Source organism: Mandrillus leucophaeus, unplaced genomic scaffold, assembly GCF_000951045.1.
Source record: "Mandrillus leucophaeus isolate KB7577 unplaced genomic scaffold, Mleu.le_1.0 Scaffold538, whole genome shotgun sequence".
Classification (NCBI taxonomy): domain Eukaryota; kingdom Metazoa; phylum Chordata; class Mammalia; order Primates; family Cercopithecidae; genus Mandrillus; species Mandrillus leucophaeus.
In genome coordinates, this window is record NW_012105786.1 from 1,334,264 (window position 1) to 1,346,406 (window position 12,143).

The window sequence follows — 12,143 nt, forward strand, 5'->3', positions numbered from 1 at the left end:
TTATGAACATTTGTGAATCAGTCACTGCACTTTACTCTTTATGATTATTTCCATGACTAAAGATTTAATACTTTTCAAAAGCTGTCAATAAATTTTACCAAAGGTTTGTGCCAAAGTACTTTTTAAATTTCTTTTATATTTTCATATTTGATGTACCCAGGTGACAAAATATTCTCTCACTGTGTATGAGAATGCTGCATCTCATAACAATACTGCCAGTGTTGAATGCTTCCTGAATGAAGAAAATAATCCTTGCTAATGTCAGGCCTCTGAGCCCAAACTAAGACATCATATCTCCTGTGACCTGCATGTATAGGTCCAGATGGCCTGAAGCAGCAAAGAATCACAAAAGAAGTGAAAGTGGCTGTTTCCTGCCTTAACTGATGACATTTCACCACAAAAGAAGTGAAAATGGCCGGTCCCTGCCTTAACTGATGACATTACCTTGTGAAATTCCTTCTCCTGGCTCATCCTGGCTCAAAAGCTCCCCCACTGAGCACCTTGTGACCCCCATCCTTGCCAGACAACAATCCCCTTTGACTGTAATCTTCCATTACCTACCCAAATCTGATAAAACAGCCCCAACCCCTGCCTCCCTTCGCTGACTCTCTTTTCGGACTCAGCCCGCCTGTCCCCAGGTGAAATAAACAGCCTTGTTGCTCACACAAAGCCTGTTTGGTGGTCTCTTTACTCGGACGCAAATGAAATCTAGTTTGATGGTAAAAGAGTATTTTATTGTAATTTTATTCACATCTTTTGATTACCAGTTACAATACTACATCTGTTTGTTTTTTTCTCTTCTGCCAACAACTTGTTCATGTCCTTTGCTCAGTTTTCCATTTTTCATCCACATTAATGAAGTTATTTTGTTTTATGAAGTCTCCATTGAAACAATAAAATACTCATGAAAATTCATTTTATTGGATTTAATTATTTAAAGAAATATTCTGAAGGCTGCAGTTTATTGATAAGAAAAATACAAAGCATACATGTTTATAGATTATGTATTGACATTATAGTATATAGATTCTCCAAATAACATAATTAATTTTGTAGTGCTACTAGTGGAATGCATTCTGCAGAAACATGGCTTTACCTTCAAATCTGAGCACAATACCCTTACATCAAAAATGAAGAAAAGGATAATAAAACTTTGATTCGTTTAAATTTTGGTAGATCACGTCTGATTTGTTGAAGAGTAAATTCGGTTATTTACCTCTTCAAGGAAGTCATTATTTTTTGCATCTCTTTCTGTGCCTCTTTATCCTATAAAGAAAATACAAATACATAAGGAAATTTCATGCATTCATCTTGATACTCTAGTATGCTGAAATAGACTTACATTAACTTGAGGAGATTCCCCAACATGAGAACTTCAAGGTTCACGAAGGTACGTGCAATCACCAAATACTTTCCCTAATTCAGGTCACTGACAGTGTTTTATTATTATTTTTAATAATTTTCTTTTTTTTTATTTTAACAAGTTGCTTTTGTCTTAGTGAGTGTTTTATACAGCATTAATCCTCACATGTCCTGGAGTGTTGCTCTATGAGTAAAGGGTTTATCGTGTTTATTTCACTGAATTCCTTCTCCAGCATGAATTATCTAGTGTTTTCCCAACAGGTTTCTTCCTCCTGGAAAAAACTTGCCACTTTCTTTCCTGTTTTACTCTAAGTTTTTTTCTGCATATCAAGGCTTGAACTTTGCCTGAAGGGTGTAGGGTTTAGCCCTGTGGGAGCTCTCTGGTATCTAAAAGATGGCATCTTTCAGATAGATGGAAACTTGAGTGAGACCGCCTATAAAGGTTAGGGCTGAGGTTGAAGGCTCTTCCAAATGCTGTACATTTATAGGGTTTCTCTCCATGTGCATTGTCTCATTATAAGATGAGATCATTAAATGAAGACTTTCTCACATAGATCATATTCATATGGCTTCTCTCCAGTGTTAATTCACGGTGTTGTTTAAAGGATAAATGGTCACTGAAGGCATTTCCACACTGATTACAGACAGAGTTTCTCTCTTGAGTTCTCTGGTATGAATAAGTTAGCTCTCTGGATGAAGTGTTTCCTACATTCTTTACATTTATGGAGTTTCCCTCCAGTGTGAGCTAACACACGTTGAGTCAATGTTGAGCTGTGATAACTTCCTCATACTCATTATATTCAAAGGGCTCTTCTCCACTGTGACATCTCTGCCACTGAGGACATAACAGGCTGTTAAAGCCTTGCTCAAGTACCTTCATTTATTCATTTATTTTCCCACATATGAATCTGATGCCGAGCATTCAGTATAGTCCCTAGTTAACATCTTCCACGTTAGTTACATTCATGTGATGTATTACTCTCCTTTGCATACAGAAGTTTTCTCCTTTGTAGTAGGTCAGCTGCATAGCTATATGATTAATTTTAAGATTTTCATTATATTTCGAGCACTAAATATATTGGCTATATTTATGCAATTGTCCTCTTATAAGAACTCAGGTTATGGTTTAGGGCTCCGGTTATTCCTTTTCTCCCAGATTTGAACTATCCACACCTTTAAGCTGAGATAGCACACTTTCTCTAGTCTCAAATTAAAGTCATGTGATTTTGCTGCATTCCTAATTTGGCCCTCCCCAGCCCAATTCTGCTGTGGAGGAACACAGTTCACCCTTACAAATCTCAGTGTTGACATGTTGTTAGATCGCTCCTTCCTGTAGATATTCTACATGGAAGTTCTGTCTTTGTTTCTAAGACTTTACTGCCTGGATGCTGGTTTTGAGGATTTTCTCCAGAATCACATGTCTGTACAGCTTCCTCTGAGATGGGTCTAGCAGGGTCTGCTCTTTCTGAGTAAAATCCAAAGCCATATCCTTAAAGGTCAACATTTCCCTTTTTTTTTTTTTTTTTTGAGACGGAGTCTCTGTTGCCAGGCTGGAGTGTAGTGGTGCAATCTCGGCCCACTGCAACCTCTCCCTTTCGGGTTCAAGTGATTCCCCTGCCTCAGACTCCTGAGTAGCTGGGGCTACAGGCACATGCCACCATGCCCAGCTAATTTTTGTATTTTTAGTAGAGACGGGGTTTCACCATGTTGGCCAGGATGGTCTCAATCTCTTGACCTCGTGATCTGCCCACCTCGGCCTCCCAAAGTGCTGGGATTACAGCCGTGAGCCACTGCGCCCAGCCAAGAGTCAACAGTTCCTATGGTTGCAATGTCAAGAACTCAGTCACCACCTGTCTTTCTCTGTAATCTCACCCAAGGGCCATCTGAGCACTAAGCTTCCCAGACAGAGGAAACTTGAGTGAGACCACGATGATACTGAGGTTGGGGTCACCACATTCTGGAGCTCAGAGCTTCTTTCTAACTTTCTAGAAAAAGCCAGGAACCTGTATTTTTAATGAGCCCTCTACTGTCCAAGCAAGTCTTAAATATTTAAACAACTGGGTTTAAATTCTAATTTCCTTAGATTATATATAGCAAAACCTCAGGATGACCTTTCCTGGCCCGTGGCCCAAGTTGTAGTACCAGTTTTACTTTCTCACAAATCCCTGTGCTTTTATTTCTAAAATACTCATCAAATTTTACTGCTATGACTTTTTCAGTGCCTGCCTTTCCCACTACACCACAGAATTCATGATGGCAGAGGTATCTGTTTTTTTCTCTTTGTATCCCAAGCCTCTAGCAGAGAACACCTCTATAATTGTAAAATAACTGAATAAAGATAATCTCCCTCTTTCACCCAAACACATACATTCAAAAATATAGATTTATTTCATCTGATAGTGTTGGAAAAATATGGTTTAGAAAACTACATCAATGCTCTCTGTTAAAGACTTTGGATAAATAAGAGAGAGACTTATTTACATTGAATTGTCATTATTCTCCTAGCATTTGGGTAATGATTATCACACACCAACTTCATGAGACTGGGTACTGGTTAAGAACAGCTAGTCCCAAACTGATGCTGTATCATCAATTATTTCAAGAAAATAAATAAAAGGGTTCTAATAAACTTCTTTAGAGTATTTTTAAGATCAATTTAAATAACACAACCAAGACCATTATATATATTGCAAAATCTTAAGAAATAATACATTTTAAATGCAAATGACAAGAAGGTAAGAGTCAAAACAGTAGAAATATGGGGTTGTAAACAGACTTTCTACAAATCATGAAAATGTCTGTTTAGAGAGTGGGAAAAGTCTGTCTATACTATCTATACTATAATAGCCTTATTAATTTTTTTTTTTTTTTTTTTTGAGATGGGGTTTCACTCTTGTTGCCCTGGCTGGAGTGCAATGGCACGATCTCAGCTTACCACAACCTCCGCCTCCCAGGTTCAAGCGATTCTCCTGCCTCAGCCTCCCTAGTAGCTGGGATTATAGGCATGTGCTACCACGCCCAGCTAATTTTGTAATTTTTTCAGTAGAGATGGGGTTTCTCCATGTTGGTCAGGCTGGTCTCAAACTCCCAACCTCAGGTGATCCACCCGCCTCGGCCTCCCAAAGTGCTGGGATTACAGGCGTAAGCCACCGCGCCTGGCTGTCTTATTAATTTTTTAGAAAGTACTAGGAATAATTCTCCAGGCATGGATAGCACAGATGAGTTAATTTACAAGAAATAAGTTTCAACAGGAAAGAAATGGAAAGAAATGGGCAAACAAGAATTTCTAGCAAATAAGACAATATTACAGGATTTTGGCAAGTGACTCATTTATTACCCTGAGCTGTAGCATTTCTAAAACAGGAAGGCAGAGTGAATGGATACAAATTCTGTTTTATAAACCTATCCAGAAAGCCAATGTCTTAATTAAGATAATCAAATATGATATCGTAACTCAGAAAGAACATTTAAAGCAGAATTAGGATTTTGTTACTAAGAGCAGTTGCCAATGAGAATTGTGCTTCTCAACTCATAAAACAGGTTAGAAATACAGCTCAGAACTTCAATCAACAGGCCATTTCAAAGACAACTATACCACTTGCTAAATATAACGAGCTCTTAACTTTTAGCACTCCCAGAGTGCACTTCTTTTTGTGGTTGGTTTCTGGTAACATTGGATTTACCAGTCTATGAGTCTGTTTGTCTTAGAAAGGTGATTAATGCCATTTCAAAATGTTTCAGCAATTTTAAAATATGGGGTTTTCTTTACCAGCTTAGCACATCTCTTATCATAAAACAAAATATTACATAATGCTTTTTATAGTTGAGCTTTCTCAGTAGGCTCCAAGTTGATGAACTTTAATACTGCCTCCAGGCAAACAATTTTCAGGTTGCCAGTGAAGTCATTATTTCATTCAGCAATCATTCTCACACTGTCTCAGACACAGAAATCCCTTTTTTAAAAAAAGAAATGTTTCTCAGGATCTGAGATTACTTTCCTAGGGTCAAGAAAAGTCCACATGAATAATAAAAATACCATCGTTCCAAATTCTGGGAATGTAAAGCTGCTTACACCTATGAATCTGGGCTCTAGAGACCAAATGACTGACACTCCCAATCAAGTAGCAGTGTGATGAGCTGAGAGTTCCCTAACAGGGGACAAAAGACAGGTCCACAAATGACTACAATGCAAGGAAGAAGCTATAAATGCCACAAGAAAGAAACAAACATGTTATGAAATTTCACAAGAGAGAGCAAACTGATGGCTAGGTTGTCTTCTTGTAACTAGTGGCATTGCTAGACATTTTGGAAACGAATAAACTTGGTTAGCAAAATCACTAATGGGGTATATTTCAATCTGAAAAAACTTTATAGAGATGGAGGGGTATTACACATAACTCACTTCATACTATTTTCTCATTGAAAAACAAATGGAAATATTCCTTACATACCTTTACTACTTGGAAAAAAATTGCTAAGAATACAAATGGAGACATCACTGAGGGAAAAAAAAATGCAATGTGAGAAATATTTGTTCAAACTATTTTGTTTATTACAGAAATACTTCCAATGTCTAGCCTTCTTACATTCATTATGTGTCTTCTTTATTATTACTATTGACACTACTATTTTTATTTGTATGATATTAATGTCTTGGTTCTTTCTATGAACACTTACCGAGTGCTTATGATATGCTAGGCAGTATACTCAGGATTAGGGGTGTAGTGATGAATGACACAAACCTGGTTGTTACTCTCATGGAACAATCACATTAATAATGACATAGTAACTGTGTGAAATGATAGTAAGGAAAAGCATAGGGGGCTTTCTTGCCAGCAGGTGTCAAGAAAGTCTTTCCTGAAGAAACAGCATTCATGGTGAGGCCTGGAGGACAGGATGGAATAAAGCTAGTGAAAGGAGCCGAGGGTGGGTAGGAGTGTTTCAGGAAGTGGGAACAGTATGTTCTAAGGGTGAAGGACAGGTTGGGCGGTGGAGGGAAGAACGGGGAACATATGAAGCTTGAGAGACTGTTAGGAGCTGGATCAGAGCCTTGAAGGACATGCTGAAAATTCTGACCCTCATCCTAACAGCAAAGGGTTTTGAGCAGGGAAGTGACATGTTGACGTTTACATTTAATCTGTTGCTTGGGCTGCTACTGGGAGTCAAGAGTCGCCTGGCGGGAGGCAAGGAAGCTGGGAGGAGAATGGCTGGGAGGCTGGCACACCCCAGCTGTGGTCCGGGGAAAGTGGGCACATTCTTTTTGCTCCAGGCAAACAGAGCTTTGCTTTCTTTTGTGCCTCTGTTCAGGACGTGCAATGTACTTGTCCACAACTCCATATTATATAGATCTTTCAAAGTCTGCCTCTGATGCCACCTGGCCTCTTCTAGGTGAAAATAATTTCTCCTTTTTCAAAATTTCCATAACTGAGGATTTGTACTTCTCTTAGTACCTCATGCTTTCTGCTTTGAGCTACAGTTATTTGGACACACACCATATGTTCCCTTCTAGGCTATAGCCTCCTAGAAGGCAACAGGCATGTCTTATTTGTTTATAGTTCAGATCACAATAAATATTGGAACCTGTACTGCTCCAACACAGAAAAAGAGGAGGTGTTTTTTTTTTTTTTCTGAGGCATTTCTTTTCTGTTACGATTTAGAGGATGATAATGTTTGGTGGTATGAGAAGAGGAGGAAAATATATACCTATTTTTTTTGTTGTTGTTCCCACACCACCAGTCAACAGCTCATAGGAGCAGACTGAGTTGTTAAGCCTGTGGAATGCTTGAAACTTACAGCATACCCAGAATCCTGAATTACTGAATAAAAGGGCAAGAGACAGGGCAATAGTTTTTTTCATTAATGGCCAGTGTCCAAAAACCAAAAACATGTTATTACGTATTTTTCATCTTTGTCATGGCCTTGGATAGCCATAACTGCTGTGAGTTGGGCACGGAGGATGGCAACCCATGGTCGCTCCCCTTGCTGTAGGCTGGGCCACCTGTCTAGCTTGTTTGTTGCCTATATAGTTAATCCTCAGCTCCCCAGAATTATGCTGCGCCACCTCCTTCCCACTGAAGGAATTATGCTGGCTTCACTCCCTGCTGTCTTATATCTAACAAGCATCAGGATGCTTTAACCGCTAGGGCCTCCTGGTGACAGGTTATCTTACAGAGATACAGCAAATTTTAAAACTTCATAGTACATGTAAAATCCAAGTCAAAGGTTTTAGTATGAAAGAAAACTCCATCATAGAAGGAGAGAATAGAAGGGTGGCTGTCAGGGGCTGGGAGGGTGGGAAAAATAAGGAGATATTGGTCTAGGGTACACAGTTTCAGTTATGCAGGATGAATAGGTTCTGGAGATTTAAAGGACAGCAATGTGACTATAGTTAATAATACTATATTGTATATTTGAAATTTGCTAAGACAGTGGATCTCCAATGTTCTCAACAGCAAAAAAAATAACAATGTGAGGTGATGAATGTGTTAATTAGCTTGATTGTGGTAGTCATTTCATAACATATATGTCTATCAAAACATCATGCTGTATATATATAGTTTTTATTTGTCAATTATACTTCAATAAAGCTAGAACAAAAATAAATACATAAAATTGAATAGAGAAAACTACAAACGTATCTAAGGAAGTTATTCATATTTTGAGCTTGAATAGTACTAATAAGACAACAGCACTGTCACTTTCTGGACTTACCTCTTTGGTAACAGTAGGAAGCAATAATGCCAAATTACAGAACTTCAAAGCATTCTGGTTTTCCTCAAGATCAGCATAACACTGGAAATGAGAAATAACCAATATTAAACATAATCATGTTTTTATGTGACGGGTTCAAAGTGATCTTAAAGCAGAACAGTGGTCTTCATTACCTTTGCTAAGTACATGTAATTGGGATTAGAATAACCAGGGCATAGTTCTTCAGCCTGATTTGAGAGAAAAACAGGAGAGAATAAGAGGTCAATATTAAAATAACAATAACCACAAATGAAGAGAATATATTTAAATAAATAAAATATTATGAACCAAACTGCCGTAAGAATTTAGGTTGGTTGTTTCACATTTGAATCACTTGATCAGTTTAAGTATCTTTTGAGTGGAAACACAGCCTTTGCATTTAGCCATTAAAATAAAATTGATTACCATGGTCATAAAGCTTACAAAGCAATGAGATACTTTATGGTTTTGAGGTTTCTTTACATAATAATTTTCCTCAGTCTTCTTTCTCCATTCTTTTCAAAAACAAACAACTGGTGATATTCCTAGGACTCCATCCATCCATCCATCCATCCATCCATCCATCCATCCATCCATCCATCCATTGGATCTTGCTCTGTTGCCCAGGCTGGAGTGCAGTGGTGCGATCTCAGCTCACTGCAACCTCCATCTCCTAGGTTCAGGTGATTCTCCTGCCTCAGCCTCCCGAGTAGCTGGGATTATAGGCACCTGCCACCATGCCTGACTAATTTTTGTATTTTTAATAGAGATGGGGTTTCACCATGTTGGCCAGGCTTGTCTCAAACTCCTGACCTCAGGTGATCCATCCCCCTTGACCTCCCAAAGTGCTGGGATTACAGGCATGAGCCACCACTCCTGGCCTCACTATCTATTTAGAAAATGAGAGTAGAGCATGACTGGTACCCCATGGCAAGCATCTTCCACTAGATTAATATTTGATTTCTTATGATTTCAACATATTCCACAGGAGTTAAATAATATCTGAAGTCCATCAAATCATGGACTTTTAAAGGAAAGACAGATCCTTGAAATAACCAATCCAGGTAGTAGACATGAGTGGGTATTATAAAGGTACTTTTCTATTATCTACTAATCTTTTATGTACCAGTTCCTTTATCTCTGGGAAATAAGAATTATTTCAGGTATGGTATTGTTATCAGACAGCCCTTCTTAGAACCTAGGTCAGGCTTGTTATGTACCAGTTCCTTTACTTTATCTCTGGGAAACAAGAATTCTTTCAGGTATGGGATTGTTACTAGACAGCTCTTCTTAGAACCTAAGTCAGTCTTGCTTCAGAGTCAGCTTTCGCTGTTTTGAAGGCCCAGGCAAGCAAGCTTACAACCTGGAGTCTCCACCCTGGAGCGGGGTAGAACACAAGAGAAGAGGATGCTTTTAAATATTTACAAAAATATCCTTGTTTCACAAGATAAGAACAATCCAGACATTTCCAAAATTAAAAAGTGAAAATTTCTCCTTCCTAGTTTTATTCTCAACTTCAATCTCATGCCCCAGGGGTAACCACTATCAGCAGTTTGACATGTATCCTACCAGACTCTTTGCCAAGTATAGGCAAATAAAAAAACAGATATTTGGCTTTTGAAAATGAAACAAAATGGAACCATTTTACATATATATAATTTACATATATATAATTCTTGTCAATTATATCTCAGTAAAGCTAGAAAAATACAAATAAATACATAAAACTGAATAAATGTGCACATTGATAGAAAATCTACATATTGGCCCCAGACTTTTTCCCCATATTACAAACACATTTTCATGTTAGCATAGATATACTTCATCATTTTTAAGAGCTGTATTTCATATTCTGCATGAATCATAATGAAAGGAAGCATTTCCCATTGGACATCTTGATTTATTCTCCATTTTCATTATTGCTACTAATAATCAATGAACATACTTTTTCTCGTATGTTTGTGTATATGTGTGTGTATGCCTATAAGGGAGATTCCCAGAAGTTGAATAGCTGAATCAAAATAATATATATATATATTTTAAAGAGATACTAATGAAGATAAATCCAAATCAGGGTGCTGAGGAGTGGTCCAACACCTTATGAGGGCACATCCCTTTTAAAAGACATTTTATTCTGTACAGAATCCAAAAGAGAAGGTTCTAGAAGGAGGAGGACAAAAATCTCCTAGGGTAGGGAGCCAGACTCGGTATAAAACTTTAAAATCAGGTAGCTTAACAGTGTCTGGGCATGGAATGAAACCTGCTGGAGAGACAGCAAAGCTACCAACAGATTAAGGGAAGTTGTCAATTTCAATCAAGCCAGAGCCTTGACCATCCTATAGTGCCATCCATGGATTCTGGTTCTTCTGCTTCTCTCTTGTCTAATCATCTCCATTTCAAGGCTTCTAGTTTGGTAAGAGAATTTCTTGAGCCATTCTAATAAGAGGGACTTAAGACTGAACTTTATTCAATTATACCTTCTTCTATGCCCGGTAGTTGCCTCAGCTCTGCCCGAATCCCATATTGGGGACAACTTGCCCCAATATATGCATGTAAAGAGCTTATTTCTTTAGTACTGGCATTCTAATTCTGCATATATACCTTAACACCTATGTTTAGTAAACTAAAGTGATTATAAATAAGAATACCTCTTTTTGTTCTCATGGTTTAAAAAACTGAAGCCCAACAGAACACAGACAGGCAACTAACAACACTGAATTCCTAAGGTAAAACAGATTCTGACCTTTCATAAAAGGCCTTGGATGAATTACAAGGAGCGCAGCATTACTCAAATGCTAATGTTTCAATGTAATGTTCCAATGATGAGGCAGTTTCTAAAGAGGCCCTTAGAACATTCTTTATCATAACACCTGGCAAAGAATATTACATATATTTAATTTGTCTTGGTGATCCAAGTTCCTTGAAGACAGGAACTATGTTGGTCATTTCTGTGTTCCCAGTATTTGATGCCATGTTTGGCACTAGTTATGTGCTTAATAAACACTGTTGAATAAATTAGCTCTTCTTTAAAACATCTTATAAGCTCAAGCAGCAGCCTTATACCATATCAGGACACAGCTGAGAGTTCTGCAGCTGGGGAAGCCACTAGTACAGACTCAGGGATCATATGATTGCAAACAGTAAGTGCAATCAGGGTAGCCTGTCTCCCAACATTGCCACACCTGTCGTTTACCACACACACCCATCCCCTGATTCAGTGGTTTCCAGCCATGCCATCAGCTGCCATTGGAATCAATAGCTTTATGATCTTTAAAAACACTGATCAAGATTTAAAAGCACATACCATATGACCCAACAATTCCACCCCTAGGTGCTCACCCAAGAGAAATAAAATATGTTCACACCAAACTTGCATTTGAATGTTCACAGAAGCTTTATTGAAAATAGCATCAAACTAGAAACAACTCAAATGTCTATCAGTAAGTTAACACATAAACAAATTATGGTATAACCATATAATGGAATATTACTCAGCAATGAAAAGGAGCTGCTGATACACTCAATAAAATGAATGAATCTCAAAACAGTATGCTGAGTAAAACAAACCAGATATACAAAAAAGTACATGTTGTGTGATTCCATTTATATTAAATTTTAGAATGGGCAAAACTAATTTACAGTGATAGGAAGCAGATCAGTGGTTGCCTGGGGCAGGAGATGGGGGAAATTGACAGCAAAGGGACAAAGATAACTCTCTAGGATAATGAAAACGCTATCTTGAAATGGTGGTGGTTACAGTGGTGGTTACATAGGTATATAAGTTTGTCAAACTTCACTGAACTGTACACCTAAAATGGGTACAATTTATTGCTTATAAACTATACTTCAAGATACCCAGAGGTTCTGAAACAATGAGTGTGGGTCATGGCCTGGGCTGCCATTTTGTAAGGTGCCCCAGATGACTGCAATGCACAGCCAAGGTTGAGAACCACTGCCCTAGGGAATCATGCCAGCATTTTGGATGAGGTGGGAAGCATGCTATAGTTTGAAAGAATTTCCCCAGGGGATTCACAGACGATTCATTCCTACAG

At 38.1% G+C, this 12,143-nt stretch overlaps 1 protein-coding gene across 5 annotated transcripts in view; it reads right to left on the reverse strand.

Annotated features, from left to right (window-relative positions):
- Positions 1–12,143, reverse strand: part of RMDN2 (regulator of microtubule dynamics 2) — a 128,959-nt gene that overhangs the window by 44,797 nt on the left and 72,019 nt on the right. For 3 of the 5 annotated variants that reach the window (XM_011997345.1, XM_011997344.1, XM_011997346.1), the window contains 3 exons: positions 8,247–8,300; positions 8,074–8,154; positions 710–1,266 (listed from right to left, as the gene is read on the reverse strand). In XM_011997345.1, coding sequence (XP_011852735.1) covers positions 1,213–1,266; positions 8,074–8,154; positions 8,247–8,300 — 189 coding nt within the window. In that variant the 3' untranslated portion in view covers positions 710–1,212. Of the gene's footprint in view, positions 1–709; positions 1,267–8,073; positions 8,155–8,246; positions 8,301–12,143 lie in introns of those variants that run through there. The other 2 variants (XM_011997342.1, XM_011997343.1) reach the window with 2 other exon arrangements.